We start from the raw sequence: 26,353 nt of genomic DNA on the forward strand, positions 1-26,353 counted from the left end.
CTTCTCGGGGTTCAAGAGGCAGACCCAGAGAAAGTTACCTTCTGTTGCTTTGGCCTGCGCGCTCTCCTGTCTTATTCTTTTGCTTTCCCCGAGCCTGCAGCTCTGCATTGTGAGCCTGCAGCTCTGCATTGTGAATCTGTTTCTGCAGCCCTCTAAACCAATAGTAAACAGGCTTACTGAGTTACTATTCTACCTGCACAATTATTTCTCTGGTGTCGGAATGTCTCTCGATGTTTGTGAATTCTTAGAAACAAAACACCACATCATTTCGGGTTAAAATGTGTTGTAACTGCGTTACTGAGGATTCTAACATATATTATGTTACCCACATTTCAGAAGTAATGTGTTATATTACTGCGTTACAGCAAAAAGTAATACATTACTGTAACTCTGTTACACCCAACACTGATCCCCAAGTCATTCGTTTTTAGGCAATGCACATTAACAGTGGACAATTAAGGCGTTTGATCCTCCAGGGGACAATCCTCCGCAACCATGAGGTTCACTTTCACTGCTATGCCGACGACACACAGGTCTACATTTCCTCCGAACCCACCACTGCCCTGCCCACCTGCCTTGAGGATATCAGGAGCTGGATGAGCAGGAATTTCCAGAAGCTCAATGGTAGCAAAACGGAGGCCCTGCTAATCGGCTCCAAATCCACCCTCACCAAGTCAAAAAACACCCCAGCTCCAAACATCATATTCGACGGCTTCCCCATACCATTCTCTGCCCAAGTGAAAAGTCTCTGTGTCATTCTGAATGGCTCCCTCTCATTTGCACCACACATTAAAGACATCACCCGCATTGCCTTCTTCCATCTTCGGAACATCTCCAGACTCCGCTCATCTCTGTCCCAACCCAGCACTGGAATCCTGGTCCACTCATTCGTTACATCCCGGATTGATTACTGCATTGCACTCCTGACTGGCCTTCCCACCAAACTCCTCAATAGACTGCAGATAATTCAGAACTCTGCTGCCCGGATCATCACCCGCACCATCTCATCTGACCACATCACCCCCATTCTCATTCAACTACACTGGCTTCGTGTATGCTACCGTATTGACTACAAAAACATTCTACTAAAATATAAAGCTCTCCATAACCTAGCCCCCATCTACATCACTGACCTCCTTCAGGAGTACACCCATTCCCGCACCCTCCGCTCTTCATCCATTGGACTACTGTCCATCCCCAGCTCTCACCTCAGCACCATAGGTGCACAAGCTTTCAGCTGCTCGGCACCCAGACTCTGGAACTCCCTGCCACTACATATCCGACAGTCTGATTCCACAACAACATTCAAAACTCAACTCAAAGCCCACCTATTCAAACTGGCATTCTCACTATAAACTGTACCCTATGTCTCTTTGTAGTCCATTTCCATTTCCTGTTTGTCTTGTTTTATCCCGGCTGTCCACTGTTTTAAGTCTCCCTATATTAACCTATGCCCTGTAAGGTGTCCGTGGGTGCTATGAAAGGCACCCTCCACATTTAAAAAAACATTATTATTACTAAAAACAAGAGTTTTCTTGCGGTTTCTACTTTCCAAACCTCAATAAATCTATTTAAGTTCCCCCCTCTATTGATGGAGATGTGTTTGCTGTATAATAACAGCTTGAGTAAGTCTCACACTGAGGCTTTGACACGTTGTGTTGCATCGGCTGCATTAATTGTGCAACCCTGTGGAGCAGAATGCGAACAACTGATCCTTGAAATTCCCAGTTTGGCAGAGTGTAATCTCTGGGATGTGAGAAGATTAATCCTTTCCTGTGGTGAGGTGACAGGACAGCTGTAAGCAGGAATCCCCCCGCTGAGTCAGCCGTCTGTTCAGACTCCCTCTGAAGACATTTGCTTGTTTGTTTCCTCGCAGAGACTTCAAGAGAAAGTGCAGGAGGGAAACCTGGAGCCCCGCGAGCATCTGGTTTCCATGGAAGCGCAGGTCAGCTATCTGTTCTTTTGTGGCTGACTGAGCACACTCATTACTTCCTCTCTTATCTGTCTCTCCCATCTGCTTCCCCACAGAGAAAAGACTTCCCCAAAGGGATCCCTCAGTGTGGGACCGATGCTCTGAGATTCGCTCTCTGCTCTCACAAGATGCAGGGTGAGTGACTCTGCACACTTTATCTGACGGGGTGGAGGGGGTGAGTGTGTGGAGCTGTGTGACTGAGCACGTTTTTGCTTAGAAGGAAGATATGATGGGCTGGGAGGGTAACCACTCACTGGTTGCCCGTCCTTTTAAACTTCAATTACAGAACCCCTTGGTAGCAGAGTGATTACAGTGTGTGTCATATAACTGCAATGTCACAGGTTAGGTTTTCATGTCATTCTCTCTCCCTTCGTAATGTCCTTACACACTTTTACCCACATAACTTACAATAACTGCAATAAACCATTAAGATTCAAACTCAAAATGCATGAATTAGCCGGTACATTGGCTTTGAATAAGCCAATCCAAAAGACGCTATGTCACTGCCGGGCAAAATGTTGGCCCTGCCCCCTTTCTAATGAAACAAATCGTAAATAGTGTCTCATCATGACTGATAGGTCATATTCTGATCATGTTCAGGTTCATATTTATATGTAGTGTCTCTCCTGGGACATGTCTCCATGCTTTAATGCAGCACCTTTTTTCACCGCCTGTCTGAAACAGAGCCCAGTCTGCTCTGATTGGTTAGCTCGCCGACTCTGTTGCGATTTGTCAACCACTAAGAGATGTCCCGCCCCTTAGTCTATCACGTACAATGTGTTGAATTGCTAGCCAATCGAAGTCCCAGTGTTTCATAGTGATGTGACTATGTAACTGTAACAAAGGAGTCCAATGGAGGCGTTTCAGGCGGGGATTTTAACCTTTAGCCAACCATTTACATGCACAGAAACCTATATACTGTAACACACTACAGGAGAGGGAAACCCCCCAAAAGCAGAATAGGGCATCTATAAAGCTCCAGTGAAGTGTATTGCACATTAAACAACAAAAAAGCTCCAGAATTAGGTTTGCCGTTTCTTCAAAATCTTAAATTATGATGCTAATGTAGTTAATGGTAAAAGTGAAAGTAATGTTAAAAGTCAAGGTAATGAATGTAGCTGCTGAAATGAAATATATAACACTGACAAGGAGATCCCAATTTAAGTCGTAGCCATTTATTAGACTGAAAGGGCATTGATCCTCTACTGCTTCTAATTTCACCATCGTAGCTGTTCATAGATCTCCAATGACATGATGTAATGGATGGCCTGACTGTCCATTGTATTCAGGCTCAATGAAGATAAACAACTGCACCGTTTGCTTAAATTTGGATTGGATTGGATTGGCAAACACCGCAGAATCTGTATTTACTGCTGGTCAAATGACAGCGAATGTTTTTGCCAAAAAGGGGCGCGGCCAAGATGAAAAGTGAAAGTACCCTTATGCTTCATGAATCTAAGTCCTTCTGCATAGGGCTCAGTTAAGCCAAACATTTCAAGTGCTAGGTACAGAGGGGTTTTTTATTGGCCAAGTGGAAACAGGTGGGTTTTTGTCTGTGACAGAAGATGTGTAGACTCTTTGCAGCCCTGATATTACACCATGATAGCCAGGAGAGCAAACATGTAGGTTGTTGTTGAGGTGTACCTGGTTCCACATGCTAGAGTGTATGGTTCAACCATGTCCTGGATGTAGGAAGAGCCTGATCCCTTGACAGTGTTTCTGCCATATGTCTCTGGTCCTCTCTCCTGTGCCTGGTGGATTTCCCCCCCATGGGACAATGAGTGTGTCATTTGATGTAATTGTAGACATGGCCTGGGAATGAAATGTTAGCACTTTGTCAGTACCTACCATTGCTGTATCTGTTCCTTGTTTTGTTCTCGAGAACGTGATATCTGAGAAACGCATCGAGGGAATTTAAGAACTGATTACATTCTCTGTCGTCTCACATACATCCCATTGTTGTTAATGAATAGTTCAGTAACGCCTTGGGACTGTTTTTACAAATTTGACATTCTGGTGGTCAGATGTCACTGTGACAACACCTCTGTTCCAGCTAGCTGAATGCTACATCTCAGGAACGCCTCGAGGGAATTTCTTCAAATTTAGCACAAGTCACCCTAGACCCAAGGAGGATGTAATTAGATATTAGTGTTCATATGTCAATGGGCTCTTACGTCCATCCATCCCGTTCCTTTTGAACTCACAATACATGTATCTGGCTGTGGATTCAGCTTGTGCCGCCTTCAAATATTAAGAAATATGCTTTTTTTTACTTAGTTTTTATTTCAGTTTTAGTTTCATTATACAGACATGTTAACATTTTGGACCACAGTTTTTTCGGTTTTCATTTAGCTGTATCAGAAATGTACTTTTTAATGAACGTTGGCTTTGTGTTTCTCTAATTCCAAAAACTGATATTCTTGTATTAGTCCTCAAGTCCTCGATATGGACCGTATCTTTACCTTCTCCCTCTGTTTATGACTTTTTTTCACGCTTCTTCCTCAGGAGAGGACATCAGCCTGTCCATATCTCAGGTCCTGAGCTGCCGACACTTCTGTAACAAAATGTGGCAGACGCTGAGGTTCACACTGGGAGTGCTGGAGGACAACACAACACCCGTGATGACACTGGAACAGGTATAGCAGCTGGATTCCATTTTTATTCTTACCTTTACACGCATACTGTATATAGTTGTGCTGTTGTTGGAAAAAGGCTAAGCTTGTCTTTATGTTAATAAGATTTTCAAACACTCATTTAAGTGTATGTAGTTGAAAAAAAAAAATCAAGTGTCTCAAACGCAGGACATGACTGTTTGAAGGATTTTGTAAAATAAATATATGGAATGGAAAAAATAACGGGAATTATATTAGTTCATTAGAAATCAAGTTCATATCTTGATGGGAAAGATGGTTTACAACACAATACATAACTAAGACTCTCAGGTTGAATATGACAATTGATGATGTCTTTGTTTTCTGTTAACTATATCATACAAATATGTTTTTCCTTCTTTATTAATTTGTGTCTTGTCATTTTAAGCATTTCATTTTAACTGCATCTAATTTTGTTCTATAAATAATACACAGCTGCAGTCAAAATGAAGAGACCACTCTTAAATCTCAATCTCTACATGTATGGCAGCCATTCCATTTCAGTGTCTTTTGAATTCCAACACAGATAAATGTTGTCAGTAGTTCATAGAATTAAAAACACTTTACTCAAATACATACCTATAAATATTAAAAACAGAGAAACTGATAATGCTGAAGTGGTCTCTTCATTTTTTCCAGAGCTGTATATATTAGGATATTATATAAATGTATTCCCTTTCCCATCTTCAGACGGTAGCTGTGGGCAGCATGGAGCGCTGGATCTGTTCCCGGCTGTACAGCACGGTGCTGCAGTGTGAGCAGGCCCTCCAGGCCTACGAGCTGCACACTGCCACCTCCGCCCTGTACTCCTTCTGGGTGCACAGCCTGTGTGACGTCTACATGGTGAGGAGCAGAACCTCCACAACTCACACAGTGGTGCAGGGATGACGCTTTATGATATGCACACGGTAGATTTAGGTAGGGTAAATGCAATAGCCAGGAATAAAAATCTGCATTAAGATATAAAGGAAGTAGCTTTGTCTGTAGGGACTAGTGGGATGCTGGTTGAAGTCCCGATCGGACCAAAATACAAAGTGGGACTGGTAGTTGGAGACTTGAAAAGAGGCCTCCTGGGCACTGCTAATGTGCCCCCGAGCAAGGCACTGCACCTCAGCTTCTTCTGGACGCCAGAACACTGACAGCCCTTGCTCTGACACTCTCCATTAAGTTGTGTATGTGTGTATTTATGAAAACACCATAACGAAGAACTATTTTTTCCTTGTTACAGTGAATTTTAGATTAACACTAATATAACTTTTATTTATAATCTAAAATTCATGGTCACATGATTTCATATCACACACAGGGGAGGATATACACGTACAAACACAATCACACATGCAGGAGAGGTGGCAGAGCAGGGAGGCTGCCAGGTACCCGGTGCCAGGGAGCAGTTTCAAGGTTCGATGCCTTGCTCAAGGGCACCTCGGCAGGTGCTCAGGAGGAGTACTGGCACCTCTCCAGCTACCAGCTCACTCCATTTTTTTGGTCCAATGAACAGGCGACCCTTTGGACTCAAGTCCAAGCCTCATTTCCCTTGTTTAATGACCCATTTTTTCTCCTGTAATGTGAGCATGATATGTTAATCTGAGTGTTTGTGTGTGTGTGCTGCAGGAGTGTGTGAAGCCTGTTCTGGCGCTGCAGCCAGACACAAAGCAGAGTGTGAGAGCTCAGCAGGAGGCCAGCAGCGTCCTCTACCACTGTGTGTCCATGTCTCTCGCCCTGCTCTCCCCCTTCATGCCCTTCATCACTGAGGAGCTGTGGCAGAGGCTCCAACCCTTCTCACCTGTTGCTACTGCTGCTGCTGCTGCCCCCCCCACCCTGTGTCTACAGCCCTATCCCAACTCCTCCCAGCTGGTAGGAACACAAAGCATCACATTTCTGATTCACAGAAGGACAGTTATTTACATTTGTGTGAAATTGTCATGGTTAGCATATGAATTATTTGAGTAAAAATGTGTTTTCTAAGGTCTCTTAAGCCTTTGACCTCCAAAACGTAGCATACTTGAGTCCAAGAGAACATTCGTGCCCCATTCCTATGATGAAGTTCCAGAAATCACTTGACTTTGCTTTGTGTTCTGATGTTTTTGGCTGGATTTTCCACTTTCTGTGTGTTTTTGCTGACGTGTTCGTTTCTCTAAACTCTCATCCTGCCAGGCACACTGGCACTTCCCTGACGAGGAAAGAGACTTCCTGTTGGTGCAGGAAGTGATCCGAGCGGCCCGATCACTACGAGCCCAGTGTGGCTTGACCAAAGAAAAACCTGCCAGTAAGTAATTTCAACAAAAACACTCTGGGTATAAATCCAGTTACATACAGGTAAATCTGTTTACATTTGGAGGCTGATATCTGTCCTTGTTGCGTGTCAGTGTGGGCGGTGAGCTCCCCCAGCCAGGCTCAGGTCCTGCTGCACTTCGGATCAGCGGTCTGGACCTTAAGCCGCATCTCCAACCTCCATATCTACTGTCCTGATGGAGCAGACATCCACCCCACTGTCCTCTCCACCCCTCCACCTAAAGGCAGCCTCGTCGCTGTGGTGGACCACACCTGTCAGCTGCACCTCCACATCCAGGTGTGATTAGCCTCCTGCTGCTCTGTCATTTTGAAGCTCACAGCTGCCAGCAAACAGAAGAAATTATGTAAATCAGCTCACTGATTAGTGGAGGACAAAAAGATGAACCGTCTGAATTTAAAATTTCAGATATTTATTTAGTAAAAGTCAAACAATAAAACAGTTTCCTGTTCCCCCCTCTTCCATCAATCATCAATCATATATCAAGCCTAAATCAAATCAATCCATCATAGATTGATTTGTAATTGATGTACATTGATCATTAGTTAATGAATCTATCATTCCAAGATCAATTATCGATTAATCATTTATTTTTGACCACACCACCAGTAATGTCAGTAGCGTCAATAATAGACAGCAGCATCTCTAGACACAGTATCATTAATAAGAATCAAGTTTATTGCCAGGTAAGTTTACACATACAAGGAATTTGATTGGTTTTCTGGTGAAATTCCTATTTAATTAACTTGTTTCTTATTCTAAACTGTACAGAAAGATTTGGCGCTCAAAACTTGATCAAATGGAAAACCTATTGTGTAGTTGACGGAATAAATATCTAGGTTGATAATCAAATGCATCATTTCTGGTCTTAATTAAATCAGGATAATGTGCAGCGAGGCGGGGGTTAATGATTTATTTTTATCATTAATGACCACCACGCTGCACATTATCCTGCTTATTACACAACTAAATAATAAATACATCAACCACTAGACTCACAATATTGATTTAAAAATACTCCTATTGCAGCTTCAAACGTCTCCTTTCTCTGATGTCCAGCGGTCTGTCTTTAACCTCTTTCCTTCTCGTGTTCTCTTTCTTTTCTTTACTGGAGACAATTTATAAATCATGAATCCAAAGTGTCATGCTCTCAACACATATAAAAATGTATATCCCGAAAATTATTCCAACAAACTAAAGTTTGATGTCCACAGCTGACGTGAAACTAACCAAACTTCTTTCTGTGGATTGATATGGCTGCACATAGCCCTTTTTTCGCTAAATAGCATACTTCTGAAAAATGGTCTGTTCTCCTTAGCAGCAAACTGTTAGCAGCGATTGTTAGCAGCGAACTGTGAGCAGTGAACTGTTAGCGATAATTGACGACCTCTGCAATGTCAAAGTTCACCAGTCAGAATATAGTATAAATCTAAGCCATGTAATAGTCGACAACATTGACGATTAATGTCCAGTGCACTCCCAAGTCATAATTGGACTGCCATAATCATCCTACAATTTAAATGTGACATTGATTCTGCCTTTCCCTCACAAAGTGTGACCTGAACTTCAAATCAAAGTGCAAACCAGAATGAGATGAATGTTAACACTTGCTGACATGAGTGTTGCCATGGTGATATGTAACATACAGTTCCTCCTCTCAGAGTGGTGTGGACGTGAACAGACAGGTGGAGCATCTGTCCCTGCGAAGAGACAAGCTACTCCCAAAGCTGGAGAAGCTGCTCCACAGACAGCAGGCGCCTGACTACCAGAGCAAGGTTCCTGCTCATGTGAGGGAGCAGACGGACACCAAGGTGAGACCTGGGCGGATTATATTTGGTTTATAATTTTATATTGTTCTGAACAAGTGGAAGAGTTAATGGATTGTGTCAGAGTGTTGGTTGCAATGCTACTACTGGAAGAAATACAACAGAGTGATGCAGTGATGGTGTATTTTTCTAGGCTGACCCGGAAGTCAGCATCACAATGGCTCCCTGGACAAAAAGCTTTGGGATTTTTTTCATTGGATTTTAGAATATAGCAGAAAATAACATCTATAACAAACACAGATTCATGAGAACAGATATTAGGGATCTTCTGTTCAATAATCGAGCTGCATTCATCTGCACTTCATTTGTGAATGAATGTGTCATTTCTATATAGTTGTGATGAGAGTTTCTGTATTGTTAGGTGAGGTATTATTTTCCCCAGTGGACAATAAACTCCAAATTATATATTTGCAGACCGTTAAATCAAATTTACAAAAGTTAAAAAGTAAGACATAATAATGAGCGGTTCAATACAGTGGAATGTTGTTTTTTATTGGACATCCTATTCTTTTATTTGCAATCTTTACATCAAAAGTCCAGTTCATCAAATATAAAACAAAGTTTATTATTTGTCCTGTTTCAACTTAACTCATCAGTTATGTGTTCCTTTGTTTGACTGTTTTTTATCATTATTAATATGTTATATTATTCATGAATCAAGTTATTAGAAAATAATAATTAATTGTTAAATGTAATGTTATTCATATTTGTGTTCCTCCCTGTGTTCCTCCTTGCCTCTCCTTGTATTCCTCCGTGCTCCTCCCTGCTTGTCTTTGTGTTCCTCCCTGCTCCTTCTTGTATTCCTCTCTGTGTTCCTCCTGCTCTTCCCTGTATTCCTCCCTGTGCTCCTCCCTGTATTCCTCCCTGCTCCTCATTGTGTGCCTCTCTGCTCCTTGTGTTACTCCCTGCTCCTCATTGTGTGCCTCCATACTCCTCCTTGAATCCTTCACTGCTCCTCATTGTGTTACTCCCTGCTCCTCGTTGTGTGCCTCCATACTCCTCCTTGAATCCTTCACTGTTCCTCATTGTGTTCCTCCCTGCTCCTCATTGTGTGCCTCCCTGCTCCTCCCTCAGATGTCGGCCCTGCAGCAGGAGGTGAACACCATCGAGGAGCAGCTGAAGCTCCTGCAGGAGACGCAGACAGCAGAATAGCAGGATCTATGGACTCACAGCTGATGGAGATGCATTTTTTATAACGTCTGCTGGATCACATGGTGTTGGGCCATAATGCAGCACTGCACTGTTACTAAGGACTCACCTACAGGAGGTGTGCTGGATACTATGGAGGGGTTTCTGCTGTGTGGCTTGTGTCAGAGCCTTGCATTGTGATCACAAACTTTACTTCCTGTATACAGTCCTTCATTTTGATCATTGTTTTTCAAATGAATTCCTCTTTTCTCAATCTTGACTAAATGTGTTTCACTGTTGTGAATGTCAGAATGTTGACACCTGGGTTTTATGGTTCAACACATCAGGACGCATGATGCATGAATACAGACCAAGTTATCAGCCAGGTGGGAACTACTTACAGTATGTTGTATAGGCTGTTTCCAAGGCAACAGCTTGGACCTGGATGTAGGAACAGCTGCAGCAAATATGGCATCTGACACATCAATGCTAAGGTAATAGTAGTTTAAAATGTATAATTCATATTCAAATAAGTATACAAGGAGACATGGAAAAGAGACTCAATGTATTAACACAAATAGGTCTGGGCGGTATTTCTACATTTTAAAAGGGCCATTTTATGGCAATTTTTCAGGTTCATATTAGTATTTAGTGTCCCTAATGGGACATGTCTCCAGGCTTTAATGTTCAGAAAGCTCTTTATTTTTCTCATACTGTCTGTGCTGCAGCACCTCTTTTCACCCTCTGTCTGAAACCAGAGCCCAGTCTGCTCTGATTGGTTAGCTGGCTCTGTTGTTATTGCTCAACCGATGAGAGATGTCCCGCCCCTTAGCCTATCATGCACAATGTGTTGGAGCGCTAGCCAATAGTCATTATGTTACTGAAGTAAAACAAGGAGTCCAGTGGAGAGTCATGTTTTCTCCTTCAGTGGGAATGCTTGTATATCTTTAACCCTTTACTGCACATTTATGCAGTATACATTTTGTTTGTATTCAGGACAAGCTAATCTTATCAGAATATACAGTATAGGCTACAGGGATGTCACATGAATTTACAAATAGTTATAAGAGCAAAAACACGAAAGAATACTAAAGAGAAATCTTTTCTTAGATTGATTAGAAAACGCCTGTATATGATACTGTGACCTTCATCCCTCACTCCTCTCACACCAACTAAAAAGATAACATTTTAAACTTTTACCAGTTAAAGCAAGATGAGACAATACCGTTATATCGATTGAGATACTAGCTTAAACTATTTCAATTGTCACTGCTTCCCTTAGGTCACCTTCTTCAGTCTCACATAGAAAACACAACAGTGCTTCTGTGTGTTGATCCTGCTTCTACCACCTTTATCTCTAGTAGCTGCTAGGGTTGATCTTTTTTTTTTGTTCGGCATGTGTAACTTATTGAACAAGAGCTCTTGTGATATTGTGCCTTGGTTTATTTTAAGGTTTATACTATCTTTAGGTATTCACCTAAAATGGTTATGGTCGGCATCATTGCTCAAACATTTGATTTGCAAAACGTTATGGTTAGAAAAGGTAATCGGCAAGCGAGTCTCACAAGAGTTTTACAAGTTTTCAAAATCTATGACGAAGGTTATTCTTTCAATTAAATTGATAAAAAGGTTGAATTATTTGAAGTACATGACACTAAAATGAGGACTTCCTGGGCACATGACCATAGATTTTGCTACATGTTTGACATACACTCCGACTTTGGAAAAGACATCACAAAGATTGGATTCGGTGCAGCAGGTTTTGAAATGATCACCTATTTTATCTCTTCAACAAACAGTCTCAGTCTCCTCAGCGGATGTGAAAAGAATCCTTCTGAATGAATACAAGTAGAGCTGCTGGGCCAGATAACATTCCTGGTTGTGTATCAAGAACATGTGCTAACCAGCCAGCTGATGTCATCACTGTTTATCACTGCTACAAATATCCACCATCTGATGAGGTGATTTTAGAAACTGGTTCTTCACCACAAAAACATCTGGAGGAATAACAGTTTCACAGGGGAGGCTGCTTCCACTGCCATCCACTCAGCCCGTCTGTGACAAATATGTCTCATACGTACTTGTATAGTTATTATTAATACCATTAGCATAACTATTATTATTATTATTATTATAAATGTATCAGCAGAGGTGGGAAGTAACTACGTACATTTACTCAAGTGCTGTAATTAGTATCCTACCCCACTACAAATCAGACGCAAGTTGTGTACTTTTATTTAATACCTGAAGTTACTTTACAGATTTGGATTACTGATGGTAAATATAATCAGCCCTTAAATCAGACTTTAGTTCACCTGGAGTAAATCCAGCAGCTACCCTGCAGTATACAAAGCCATTCAAACTAGCTGCACCTTTACCAGCTCTGTGAACACTTTAATGATCAATCATTATAAAACATATCAGAGGTATTATTCTGAAATGGACCAATCAAACAATGACTACTTTTACTGTCGCTACTTTAAGTACATTTAGATGAGAGTACTTTCTACTTTCACTGGAGGAACATTTAGAATACTTTTACTGTGACAGAGTATTCCTACACTCTGGTACTTCTACTTTACTCAAGTACAAGATCTGAGTACTTCTCCCACCTCTGTTGGAGTAAAAGATTAAAAGAGTACACTTTTAGGGGGGGTTAATGAGATTACTATTGGTTGCATTATGGGAAGTGTGGTTTTGGCTCTATAAACAACATTAAGAAATTAAAGTCATGATATTTCGACCTCTGTTGCTACCATTTGGACTATTCTTCTTTTTACAGAATTTATATATGGAAAATATATTATGCCGTTATGTGGCCGTTTTGTGTAATTTGTTCATGGGGGTATAGATGGTAAAGGGAAATTATTCGGAATAAGACCTTTCTCGGGTCGGTCAACTCGAAACTAAACGAGTCAATAATCCGGAAGTGGAGTTAAGTGTAGTCATCACACATCAGAGGATGCAGCCTGGGTAAAGCCAAGTGGAGTATGAGAACCTGAACCACGGCAGAGGAAATGACTTCCAGCAACAACATGTCACTGTGGACACATGGGCTGCTGCCAGTGTAACGTGTGTAGCAAAGACTGCTAACATTAGCAGCTGCCGGTGGTGATATCTGCAGTGCCGGGGGAATGATGGGAACCAGAGGTGGAGGTGCCGGCTAGCAACACAGAGATGCACCGTGGATTTGACAGAAGGAAATACAGCGGCGGCTCGACTAGCAAACATTAGCTAGCTAGCCAGCTAGCCGGTTGGTGCTGCAGCTCGATGTTAGCTTCATTTCCTTTCACGGTGCGAGCCGTATCGACTCGGTTGAGAGCGGCATGTGAGAGGTGAGTGCCAGGCTTCAGCTGTCCGGGGCTTCATGGCCAGGACGGCTCATGAATGAAAACCCTTCACTGCTGCTGCTCGGCGTTAGCCAGCTAACTAGCTATCAGCACGTCAGCATAACGGGTAAGCTTGCCATAAGACGCAGTGTATGTCCCAATGTAAAGAAGACACCCTGCTGTATGTAACACACTGTGCACTGTTTTCACTTAGCTAGCCGGCAGCTTGTTTAAGCGACCTTATTAGCTTCATAAGAAGAGTGTGAAACAGCCTGGTTTCATCTCAACAGAGCAGACTGACGCTCTGTTTGCAGTGGTGCAAAGTAACTAAGTACATTTACTCAAGTACTGTACGTCAGTTTAATTTTGTTCTTGTATTGTTTTTCAGTATTTGCATTATCTGCTACTTTATACTTCAACTCCATTACATTTCAGAGGGAAATGTACTTCGACTGCACTACTTTCATTTGACACTTGTAGTTACTTTTAACATAAAAGTGTTTATATGCTATATACATTAACTACTTATTTATGCTATTATATTATCACACTTTCATTAGAGGCCTTCTGCACTATGAGTACTTTTACTTCTGATACTTGAGTACATTTAGCTGATAATACTTCTGTACCTAGGAACCGACTCAGGACTTTTACTTGTAATGGAGTGTTTTAATACTGCGGTATTAGGAAGTTATTAAGTACATACACTAGTATTGTACTTAAGTCCTTATCACATATGTGTGCTTTACTTTAATATTTCCATTTAATGCTCATTTATCCTTCTTCTCCACTTCATTTCAGGCACATATTGTGCTTTTCACAGTTACTAGTTACTTTGTACATATAATAACATGACATGCTGATATGATATAATGCAGTACTGTACTACTAATGTTCATATTATTTATAGTACCTACATTTGGTCCACATTCACACTACAAAACTTGAATGTTATTGCATGTATAAAAACAGCACAAGGTAACCATAACAATAAAACACTATGAAAAGATCGATTCTGCAGAACTAGTGCTTTGACTTTGATGCTCGAAGTACATTCAGCTCATAATACTATGGTACATTCTAAAAATGGGCCATTGTGCATAATGAGTATTTTTTGTACATTAAATACATTTTTGATGCTAATACTTTTGTAATTTACTCAAGTAACATTTTGAAATCAGTACTTTTATTTAATTAAAGGGTCTGAGTCCTTCTTCTCCCACTGTCTGAAGCCTGGGTATTTTCCTGCCGCAGGCTCCTCTCTGATCCTACCAGTCAGTTCCACGTTGTGTGACGGCAAGAGAGGGAGGGGGGGTTTACAAAAGAATAGAGTTTCAGCTGGTATAATTTGTAAGAAGAGCAACAGTTCCCTCCCTCTGCCCATCCTCCTCTCCGGTCATAGTCTCTAAAGATTAACAGTTTGAAAGGGAGGCATGACAGATCTGCTGCTCCGAGGTCAGGTACGCTCAGCTTTGTATTATTAACTCTTGTTTGGCATATCGTGTCTTTAAACTTCTGATTTCCTTAATGACATTTCCCTACTTACTGCAAGAGACTGACTCTTCCTTTCCCAAATAGCATTACTTCTCTGAACTCCTCTCGTGGGTTACTTTAAGGCACCCTTTTTTGCCAGTCAGCTTCAAAGTGTACATATTGGTCCTTCTGTTGTCAAGTTGATCATTTAGATAATTGAAATTCCCCAGAATGAGTAGTGCAGGAAGAAGAAAATCCTGTTTGACCTGCCCCGTATCTTGTTTTACCTGCTGCATAAGACAAAGTAATACATAACACAGTTGTAAAAGGCGGCTAAAACTAGTGCAATGGTTCTAGAGTTCACCTTATCTTCTTGGAGGTTCTGTTTCTGTTGTTGTTCAACTTTATGGTGATTTTTATGATGTAATTTTGGTTGCTTGTGAACCGTATTGCATCATAAACAGAGGTGTTTCTGTTAAAAATCAAGCACAACTATGAAGGTTACACTTTAGGGTCTTCATTTTAAAGTAAGTGCCTGACACGAGTGTGACATTACTGCTGAGAGCATTTTAGATATGTTTAAGACCAGATTCTTTATCCTCATTATTTGTCTATGAAACATAATAGGAGTTCAGGTATATAACTGCAGACTAAGTTATCTGATCGAGCTTCTCAATCATCTCCTGTGTCAGTATGTGGGACAAATGTTGAGTAATGGAGGCAGGGTTCTCTGTAAGGTGGCGGTAATACAGAGATAATCAGTTTCGACATGTAAAGAGCTGGGCGAGCTGTGAAGCACGGACACAATCCATTACTGATCAGAGGCCTGCTCCTTGTAGTCAAACACCCATCCTTACAAGATTACTGAACACCTACATTTATCAGCTTTAATTGGCTTAGGCTTTCCTAACGCTGAGCAGCTTCTGTGGAGGGTTCAGTGTGACCTTCATCTCTCACTCCTCACTCACACCAGTGTACAACTAAAAAGGAAACATTGACAGTCACATCCACACTGCTGACGTTTGATGTTGACATGTGCACTGTTTGTTCACGGGGAGATGGACTTTGAGAAGCTACATCCTTGAACATAACATTACATTTTTGCACTTTACATTGTACATTTATACTTTATTTAATATTCCATTCATTGCACTATTATATATATAATATCCTGCTTTATATTTTGTTCATGTCAATAGTGTTTACTTGTCTGACCGTTTATAGACTATTGATCTTCAAAGTCGACTGTATATTTATCTTTTCTCTAATGCCAGCTCACTTTCATTTTCATTTGTATTTCTATTTCTTCTTTGAGATGTCTACACTTGAGCATTGTTTATTTCTTCTTTAATTTCTCATAATTTTCTGTGCCTTGTATTGTTTTATGCTGCTGCAACACAAACACTTCCCAGTTTGGGATTAATAAAGTAATTCTTATCTTAAATCTCAGGTGTAGTCAAACACTGAAGAAAGGACTATTCGTCCCAAATGAGTTTTATGAAGACCGATGATCCTATTTATTGAGCAGGGTGACACGTCTATGAAGCTGATATATTATTGTTGTTGTGGGGTTTTTCGGGAGGAAGGTTTGTTTTTGTCTGATAAAATGCAACCATTTAATAATTATACACAAACAAAAGTTACATTTTTTTTCAGAGGTGAGTTAATGCCATTACCAGTCCTACGATTCTCTATATAGCCTTCTTCAACATACACTCCTTTTCAAATACAATTTGTATTCCTCTGAAAACTCTTTCAAACCACTATTTCTTCTAACTTCTAATATTACATTTGAAAGGTTTGCACTGCATTGTCTCTGTTTGCCTTAGTATACCTGCCCTCTGTCTGTAATGCAATCCTTTTCATTTTAAAATCAATGGACCTTTTAATTAGTAATAGGCCAATTCATCTGTGGGGTGACTTGAAGTTTAATAAAATAATATTAGAAAACTTGTTTTCCTCTGTTTATGTTGTGATTAATATTGTAACAAATATATCTTGTTTATACAGCCCCGGAAAAAAGTAGGAGACCACTTCAGCATTATCAGTTTCTCTTGTTTTATTTTTTATAGGTCCAGTTATAGGTATAGTCTTTTGAGTTAAATGTTTTATTTTTATTTTATTGTATTCTCTACACTGCTGGCAATTTTTCTCTGTGTTGGAATTCAACTCACACTGGAATGGCGGCCATAGCTACATGTAGAGATAAAGATTTAAGAAAGAATTGGAGTGGTCTCTTAATTTTTTAAGGTGCTGTATATGCCAATACAGATCTGTAGTGTTATTTATAGGACATAATAATATTATAGTAGCATTATTATTTGCACATATTCATACTTGAAAACATGATTATCTTGTGGGTGCGTTTCACCTCAGTGTCACTTCTTCTTGCATGCGTGGGAGGGGCTTCTGTTTCTTTATTTAAAGTTCATATGAGCTGTGTTCATCCTGCTGATCATTTGTTCTGCTCTGTTCTCAGGATGATGGCTGAAGGGTAATTTCCAAAGAGTCTCGTTCCCTCAACCCAAAGGGATCCCACTTCCCCTTTTTTTACTCTCATCTGCAGTTTTGCAACCCCTCCCTCGGCTGTCCTTGCGTGTCCTATCTTCGCTAATTTCCCTTGTCTCTATGGGACTTCATGGAATGCTTGCATTCCACAGTAGGATCATGTGAATTCATTTTGAATTGGACAATTTTCCTGACACGCTCCTGACTGAAAGACAGAATAACTTTCACATTTGAAAAACTGACAATGTGATCAGAGATCAACTTCCTGCCCATCTGAGATCGCCTTCACGGTCTCACTTCGGTTCCGTCACTTTGGTTCCCTACCTGCAGCCTTTTCCACAACCCCATCCCTTTTTCGAGTGTCATTGGGCCATGGTTCGCAAGAAAGGTTCTCTTATACTATGCGGTGCTTTCCTGTTTGTCGCCTGGAATGCTCTGCTTCTGCTCTATCTTTGGGGTCGTCCTCCCATCGGTGGTCTCGGAGAAGGTGGTGGAGCCGAACCAGGAGGAAAAGAGGAGTGGGGCATGGGGAAAGGAGGCGGGGTTAACCTGGCAGGGGAGGTGATCCGGCTGGCAGAGGAGGTGGAAGTCCAGCTCGATACCCAGAAAAAGCTACTGAAGCAGATTGAAAGTCACAGAGCATTGTGGGCCAGGCAGAAAGATGTCGGGAAAAGAGAAATGGAGGACAGAAAAGAAGTCAAAGAAGAGGTTGTCCACCAGCCACAGAAGCTTCAGCCTATCAAGGATAACGTGGATGATACGGAGCAAGCTCAAGTGAAACAAACACAGAGGCCTGTTCACACAGAAGCTTCAGACACTGACTTGGATCATCCCCAGGTCAATGAGCCAAAGGAAGGTATTGGCGAGAACAAACCGCCGACTTCCCCTGCCACCCCAGAAGTCGTCATTCCCATCCTGGTTATCGCCTGTGACCGTGTGACGGTGAAGCGCAGCCTGGACAGACTGATACAGTACCGCCCCTCTCCACAACTTCATCCAATCATCGTCAGCCAGGACTGCGGCCATACTGAGACGGCTCGGGTGATTGGCTCGTACGGAGATCAAGTGACGCACATCCGCCAACCAGACCTGTCTGACATCAGAGTGCGGCCGGAGCATAGGAAATTCCAGGGCTACTACAAGATCGCCCGGCATTACCACTGGGCCCTCCAGCAAGTGTTCAACACGCTCTCCCATTCAACTGTGGTCATCGTGGAGGACGACCTGGAGGTGAGTCCACTCTTTGTCTTTTTCTCATAACATTGCAACTGCCTTGTCCTCCTCAATAGCTCACTTTTTTTCTCTGCATTTAGATTTTTGTTGGTTTGATGATTGAGATAGAAGAGGTTTGTCCGCTGGTTGATACGATGGGTCTATAATAAGAGCTGGATCTAGCGTTGGAGGCGGGGCCTCGTTCATTCCTATGAGAGCTGCTCATTGGCTCGTGAAGACAAAATGCCCTGAGATTCTCGAGTAAAACGCCACAAATTACCCATCATGCCTGGCTGTCAAGAGCATAGAGCATGCGCAGTTGAGTTTCCCCTTAAAGGGATAATCCGGTGGAAATTGACCCCAGGGTCTTTTTCTGCATGAAAACGGATCAAGTAAGCCCTCCAGAGAGTTTTGTTCGTTCATCAACCAGTATTGAGCTTGCCCGGAAAAACCAGGAGCAGCGCTAATAGCCAAAATGGCTTACAGTGCATTCGATCGGGGCAGTGCGCAGAACACTTCAAAACGGCATTTTTTTAACCACTAACATTGCTCGAAATAGCACCAAACCTCTGCAGTAGCATGACTAGGGTCCCTACACATAAAACGGAGCACCAACAACGTAGTTTGCAAACCCAAAGTTTATTAAAAAGAACTGTCTTACAAGACTCACCAACTAACCCCCATTCCAGCTCCTCTCCAAAGAAAGTCGACATGAGTCGATTATCGCCGGTTGACGTCACCGACTGATACGGAAGTTGTAGTACCGCCATTTGGCCACTATGAATATTTTCTCAAAGTCCGGAGCACTTCCTGGGGGATTGGTTGATACAGGCAACGCGATGTGGACAGTCGAGTTTGACTGGGACAGAAAAAACATTTGAGACTCATCCATCTGTCAACATAGAGGTGAGACGTTGTCCCTATCGATGTCCATATCCATACTACATTTATTTGCCAATTAGTGTTGATAGACGGCACTGTCTGACATTTAAATGCAAATAAAATGTATATGCTGCTCTGAACTGGTAAAAAATAAACCAATTTAACAGTGGCGAGACAGCTTTAGAACTGCTCTCTTTTCCTAAGTTTCAATGTTTGAAATTGGAAGTAACCTACTTAATGGAAGTGGATGCAACAAACACAAACTGTTGTTTGGGAGATGGAGCAAGAACGAAATCATGTGGCCAATGGAACAGTCAGTCTTTTGTGCTATAGGAACTAATATGTATCCTTTATTTAACCAGGTAACAGTCTCATTGAGATTAAAACCTCTTTTGCAAGAGCGACCTGGCCAAGAAAGTAGCATGAACAATGTTACAACAAACACAAACAATACAGGCAGCCGAATACAGCTGTCGCAAAACACAAAGGAAATGGTACAATAACCAGTCAGTATGCAAATAAAAGAAACTGTTAAAAGCATGAAACTGGCACAATAAGTAGCACTTATGAGTATAATTAGATTAAAGCCGGTACGAATCCTTTGGAGTGGGAATTTTAAAACCGGTTTCTCGATGCCCTGAACTAGTGGGGACTCTGGACTCTCTCACTGCACCAGCTGTTTGTCAAGATATTTTTCCAGCATGTAAATTGCAATATAAGCACATATTGTTATACATTTCGGTTTGTGTTGGTGCTGTTGCCAGTAGTATGCTGCTATAAAACCAGCTTCTGACTCGAAGCAGCTTTAAAGTTAGCAAAAACATTTGTATCCACACACTGACAGTACACTATTTGTTCCATTCCATGTTATGAAGCTGACGTTTAATCCAAAGCCACTCACAATCACTCCATTCTATTATTCGCTGCAGCTGCATCACGTTGAGTAAAAGACCCCGTGCTTTTATGTCTTCACCATTTCATGAAATGAAAATATTGCTTTTCACATGAACTCATTTCACATATTATCTCCACTGAATCCAGACATATTTACCAACTTCTGGACCTCTAGCACAATGAAACAATAAGAGCAGTGAACGTCTGAGGGGTTAAACGAGTTTGTGATTATGCTTCCCCTGGTAGGTCTGCAGATTTAAAGAGCTTGGATAGCTTTTCCACTGTGAAAGTGTAATTACATGTTGCTTCTAGACAAATGTGGGTTAATGATGACTGGAGCAGCTCCCTATGGTCCCACATGTGTCTCAAATATTCATCAGTGAAACTCTAACAGGAGCTTTTAGGACTTTGTGATATCTCTACACTCTAACCAGTACCCGTCACAAGGCCGTTGCACAGCATTATCATAAGCTAATATCAATTATTCTAAATCAGAGTTGCACATTCAGCTGATATTTGGGTATATGTGCTGGCACTTAACAGAGAAGTTGCCAATGAATTGCAAAAAGATCCTCCTAGCAGCTTCTATAGGAAGATTAGAAAAAACAGTAAAGTGGTGCCTAGTAAAAAGGGCCTCAGCAGCAGGAAATATGTTACAGGAAATTTAACTTTGACTTCAACCAGCAGCTCTGGGCAGAAACTGCCTTGGAAATCAGCAATTATTTTGCCAATGAGCAGGAAAATCTGGCTCCACTTATGTTTCTGCTCTCCACTGGCTTCCTTTTTTGGACTCCTGACAACTCAGGCACCAACTCCCTGTTTGTTTTGGCTAATCTCGATGTGAGTTGACGGAGTTAAAGTTCATTTTACCTCTTCAAACCTGCTGCACCCCGCTCACTTCACATGTACAGCCAACAATTGTTCAAAAACACATTCATTTTGTAGTTTTTTTATCATGCATTTTAGTTTTTTTGATAGCTTGCAGTAGAGAGGAAAGGAAATGAGGGCAGAGAGAGATGGGGGTGCAACTGAACAAAGTTGGGATGTTGCAATGACTAATAATGTTTTCTTCTCTGAGTTAAGGGTTTAAAGATGGACCCTGTTGCACGGGCTGCAGTGATGGAAAATAACATTTAACAAAGTGCTGTGCTAAATATTTCCACGTTTAGTAATCTTTTTAAATAAATACGGGAAATGTTTAACTTTCTGCATATTCTTTTTTTGACAGTTAAAGTTACTTAAGTCAGATTAATAAGATAAGCTTCTTAAACAGATAGCTTTGGTAAATAAAGCAGCAGTGTGACTCCTGACAAAGAGCTGTCTGTAGGTGGGGCTTTGAATTGTTAGCAGCTCCACTCAAGAGTCATAGAGCAGCGCAGGGATGAGGTATTTTTGTGGGCCGACCCGGAAGTAAGCTGCGCCTGGGTTCCCTCGACAAAAAAGCAATGCGATTTCTCCATAGGATTTTGGAATATTGTAAAAATTACACTACACACATGGTTTCATTTCCACTTAGAGGATGGTGCAAAAATGACATGTGTGGATTAAAAACGTACCTTTTCTCCCACTCTTTCCTACCTACGTTTGGAACCACTGGACCATAAGTAAATATGCTTTACCTTAAGTAAAGTAAAATGCATCAGTATTAAATCTACTGTTAATATATGATGTCCCAGGGAAATTGTCTGTAGGTTGAATCGCTTTTCTTAGAATACTTTTTAGAAGATTATTTGCTGTACTTGTAATTCTAGTTGCAGGGTTAGGGTAAGCGCCCTTTGAGAGAAATGTGTGTTGTTAAGCTTTATAAATAAAACTGACTATATTGTAGTCATGATGAGAACCTTAAACAAATAGGCTAAGAGTAATCTGAAGAATCCGGTTAGCAGTGTGTACACAGGGAGGTGGAGGGCACTGTCAAATGTTTCCTCCCCTTTGGATCAATACGTGTCCTCAGTGGTAACAATAACTGAGCAGACCTACGGGTTTCTCCAACTGAAGTTATTTTTCAAGGCTTTAAACACAAAACAATCCATACATACAGAAACAAATCTAGTTTCCTATGTATTTACTGATTGTATTTTATGTTGTAGAACAAAACCTAAAACAAATCTCTTTTCAAAAACCATTGACTTGGTTTGAATTAGTAAAAGTCTTCCTCTGGTTTTAAGACTCATTACTGCACCACTCTGAATCCGTTCAATCCTAAATGTACACAGCGAGTTGAAAGCTGGAATGTTCTGTCATCACTGAGAGGATGTGGGGTGAACAAACCCAAGAGGTCTTACCATCTGATTGGATGGAGACACAGCTACCGGTCCAACAGACCACATCCCTCTTCAACTATGACCTGCTGTACTTACCGTCTTTGTGCATGTTCCCATAGCTCTGCTTTTTACTTGGAGACTTTCATATTATTTGGAGTAAAAGAATGGCCAAAACAATGAAAATAAATCCAATTGTTCTGTAAAGTCTTTAGCTTCCTTTGTAAGCTGAGACAACTGAAATGATTCCAAATGTTTCTGCTGTTGAACATTCCTTTCAGTGACACTGTGCCTCTCGCTCCTCTCTTAAGGTGGCCCCGGATTTCTTTGAGTATTTCCGAGCACTGTACCCGATCCTGCGCGACGACCCCACCCTGTGGTGTGTTTCTGCGTGGAACGATAACGGCAGGGACGCCCTGGTGGACCCCTCCAAAGCCGAGCTGCTCTACAGGACAGACTTCTTCCCCGGGCTGGGCTGGATGCTGCTCAAAGACATGTGGGACGAACTGGAACCCAAGTGGCCCTCGGCCTTCTGGGATGACTGGATGCGTCAGCCGGAGCAACGTAAGGAGCGCTCCTGCATCCGGCCTGAGATCTCCCGGACTATTACCTTTGGCCGCAAAGGCGTCAGCTTAGGTCAGTTCTTCGACCAGTACCTGCGCTACATCAAGCTTAACACTGAATCTGTGCCTTTCACCAAACTGGATCTGTCTTATTTGCTTAAAGAGAAGTACGATGAGAGTCTTATAAAAGAGATCTACAGCGCCCCCCTGGTGAAGATGGAGGAGCTGCAGCAAGGGGGCACCCTGAGGGGACCGGGGCCCTTCAGGGTGCAGTACTCGAGCCGCGACACTTTCAAAGTCTTTGCTCGAAATCTGGGAGTAATGGACGACTTGAAATCCGGAGTTCCTCGAACAGGTTACAGGGGCGTAGTGAACTTCCTGTACCGCGGTCGCAGGGTGTTCCTGGCCCCGCCTGAGGGCTGGACGCATTACGACGTGAGCTGGAGCTGAGGAGCCGATCCACTCTGAACTAATGTGAACGGTGATGAAGAGGGGAGGCAGCCTTACCCAGAGGAACACCCTCTCAGACCAAAGAGTATCAGAGCAGTGGTTCATGAAGGAGTCCACCCAGCCTGTGTGTGTGAGGGAAACAAGACGCTCAGCAAGTGCAGCGGCCACACGCACGTTTCATAACAGCTGCTGGCAACGTGCCTTGCTTTCTGTGCCCATGTATTTGGTATATTTTTTGCTCCTATGAAAAACCGGCCAAATGTAGACTCTGCATCACACGCAGGCGTTTGGGGAATTTGGTAGCAGGAAGTCATTTGAATTGTCAACAGAAGAACAGGTTTCCAGTGTTGAATTTTTTTACAGAGGCTATTGAAAAGACCTTTCAAATCGTTTAAGGCGCCTAACAAATGCCATATCCTGTGCTGAAGGCCTCCTATGAAGTGCTGATGGTCTACATTAAAGAGAAAGAGAGGAGGACGAAGCTGAGACATCCACTTTCCAAATGAGCACGATCCATCAGTTTGTTGAGCAGCTCATCAAATCTGCTAGAGAATATAAAAAGTAACAGATGTAAGGTGGGAGAAAATAAAATGCCAGGTAGAAATAAAATAACCACCAACAGGATTTGATCAGATGAAACATGGAGTCAGTACAGACCATGTAGGATTTCTGTTTCATGTAGCTTACATATCCATCTTCCAGTGGCAGCAGCTCCACTCGGCGAGACGGAGAGACATCCCCCAGATTGTTTGACTTCACGGTGTATGTATTGATTTTAATGAACGAGACCTCTTTGGTGGAAGTAAAAAAAAAAGTGTTGTTACCTTACACACCCCTGTTGATGGATCAGCACACCTACACTTCCACATGACGAAAGCATCGATGCTGCTCCGTGCCACTGTGTTATGAATGTATAAAGAAGACATTGCTTTCCCCATCCAACAAGTCATATCAGGTCTAGCTTGGGTAAAAACGATACGGAACACTAAATTTGATCAATTTAGTGTTAATCAGACCACGAAGAATGAGCTCCCTGCATATACCCACGGCCCCTCCCCCTCGAGGGACTTAACTTCACTGGGGGGATGATGGTGCAGCTCCGGGGCCGTGTAGAAACCTACATTATGTTGCTAAATGTTACAGCATTCCTGGGCAAACAGAATATTTAATATAACCTGAGCGTTGGAGAGTAACAAAGTACATAGGCTCAAGTACTGTACCAATGTACAAAATGTGACGAGCAAAAAAACCAAGATAAACGAGCGACTAGGCTACAGATTGTTTGCTTGTTTATTCTCCTCACATCCATTGTGAATTAGTATTTCATATTATGAAGCTTGAACATCACCTCAGCTCTTCATAACTATCATCGTCGGTCATTTAAAAAGCACTATTTTCATCAATCTACTGTAACAAACATGCTCTACGAAGCGACTTCGCTGTCATATTCAAACTTGGCGGAAGGAAAACAGTGCGGGTGATGCTGCGTCGATTATTTGGACATGTGGAAGTGGCCGTGTTTAAATCTAAACTCGGTTGGAAAAACAAAAGCATCGACTTCGACTGTATATCATTCTTAGTGTGACACATTTCATGAGCTGCTCATCAGAATCAGCTTTTTTGGCACAGGGCATTGTGGGTAAACATGTAAGGACATGTGTCTGGGTTTAGGTTGCTCTCAAGGTACCTACACACTAGCAGTAGACAAATATAGGTTGAAACAAACATTAATGATGATTAATTATTAATAATTAATAATAAATAAAGAGTTCTGGGTGGGCAGGTAGGTGGAACCTCAGTGGCTGAGTTGATATGAAGTGGGTGGGACCCCAGAGCTCCCTGTGCCCTGCTGTCAGGAGCCCTCACCCCCTGCTGCTGCTCTCTGGGGGCTCTAATGTGTGATGTATTTAATGTTTCAGCCCGGTTCAGACCCAGCAATGTGACGGCTGCAGAGTATTGGCATCTGCATCTCACTTTCTATAAGGGAGTGTGTAAATGTGTTGAAGGAAAGGGTAAATATGAAGGATGAGAGTTTAATAGTAAGGATATTTTTGAAAATATTTAATGTTCTTAAACTTTTTAACAAGTTTGCAAAAACGAAAAAAATGAGATGTACATGTCACTGATTTCCTGATGACACCCCCCGCCCTCCCCCTGCAGCCCTGACCCAGGGTCAGCTGTAATCACATGACATCCAAACAGAGGTTTGGGCAGCTTAGGTTTGTTACAGAACCACTGATTGTTGGACAGGTGTTATTTGTTTGTGCTACATGAAGGCTGTGGAGGAGAGGAGTATCACTGTACTGTAAACGCTTCGGGAGATTATCCACCTGACTGATGGAGCCCATGTCTGTATGGTGATGTGTAAAACCACTGCCTGTGTTTATAACTTTAATACAGTACAAATAAAATCAACTATTTTGATATCTGCCCACACGCTGAACTAGTTCTTCATTCATCTTTCCGTTTCCATTTTGAACTATAATTTTAGCCGCAAGCCTGTTTTAAATTTCAAGGGATGCATGAAGGATTGCACATATGAAAGTAGACAAAATAAAAAAACACAAAAATGAATAGCAATATTTAGCCATGGATCCTCAAGGTGTCTTGCTTGGTAATGTTGGGTTGAGAGGAGACACAATGCCTCTCCTGCTTTAAGATTGAGATTCCATTCTTCACTGAGTTATGAGTAATGACACACATAGGCCGAAATACACACATGCACAGACAGAACCTTTAGTATGGAGGCTGACAGTTATGCAAAAAAAAAGTAAATGAAACACAAATGTGCCAAATCAATGCAAATAAATTAACATCTTGATCAACTTGACAACAAATGCAGCATTTGGAAAACACACACCAACACATGCGCAACAAAGGAGCTGCATAGAACACTGCAAGAAGCCCAAAA

At 41.8% G+C, this 26,353-nt stretch overlaps 2 protein-coding genes across 5 annotated transcripts in view; both read left to right on the top strand.

Moving 5' to 3' along the window:
• The window catches only part of vars2 (valyl-tRNA synthetase 2, mitochondrial), a 36,387-nt gene extending 26,243 nt beyond the window's left edge, over positions 1-10,144 (top strand). Inside the window, exons 22-30 of the mRNA XM_063898978.1 lie at positions 1,877-1,945; positions 2,029-2,107; positions 4,478-4,608; positions 5,314-5,466; positions 6,238-6,480; positions 6,781-6,892; positions 6,993-7,195; positions 8,578-8,727; positions 9,817-10,144. Of these exons, the coding sequence (XP_063755048.1) occupies positions 1,877-1,945; positions 2,029-2,107; positions 4,478-4,608; positions 5,314-5,466; positions 6,238-6,480; positions 6,781-6,892; positions 6,993-7,195; positions 8,578-8,727; positions 9,817-9,894 (1,218 nt within the window). The 3' untranslated portion in view covers positions 9,895-10,144. The remainder of the gene's footprint in view (positions 1-1,876; positions 1,946-2,028; positions 2,108-4,477; positions 4,609-5,313; positions 5,467-6,237; positions 6,481-6,780; positions 6,893-6,992; positions 7,196-8,577; positions 8,728-9,816) is intronic.
• Positions 10,145-12,830: 2,686 nt separating this feature from the next.
• mgat1b (alpha-1,3-mannosyl-glycoprotein 2-beta-N-acetylglucosaminyltransferase b) lies at positions 12,831-25,866 on the top strand. Of its 4 annotated transcripts, XM_063898750.1 has the most exons (4): positions 12,831-13,326; positions 14,454-14,659; positions 17,152-18,410; positions 22,741-25,866. In XM_063898750.1, exons 3-4 carry the CDS (start codon positions 17,553-17,555, stop codon positions 23,440-23,442), a joined length of 1,560 nt encoding a protein of 519 aa, XP_063754820.1. In that variant the 5' UTR covers positions 12,831-13,326; positions 14,454-14,659; positions 17,152-17,552; the 3' UTR covers positions 23,443-25,866. The 4 variants fall into 4 exon arrangements, with proteins under 4 accessions (XP_063754820.1, XP_063754819.1, XP_063754822.1 ...); XM_063898749.1 differs by lacking the exon at positions 14,454-14,659; XM_063898752.1 differs by lacking the exon at positions 14,454-14,659 and having other exon boundaries at positions 12,831-13,205.
• Positions 25,867-26,353: the final 487 nt, after the last annotated feature.

The sequence above is a fragment of the Eleginops maclovinus genome, chromosome 13 (genome assembly GCF_036324505.1).
Source record: "Eleginops maclovinus isolate JMC-PN-2008 ecotype Puerto Natales chromosome 13, JC_Emac_rtc_rv5, whole genome shotgun sequence".
Lineage (NCBI taxonomy): Eukaryota > Metazoa > Chordata > Actinopteri > Perciformes > Eleginopidae > Eleginops > Eleginops maclovinus.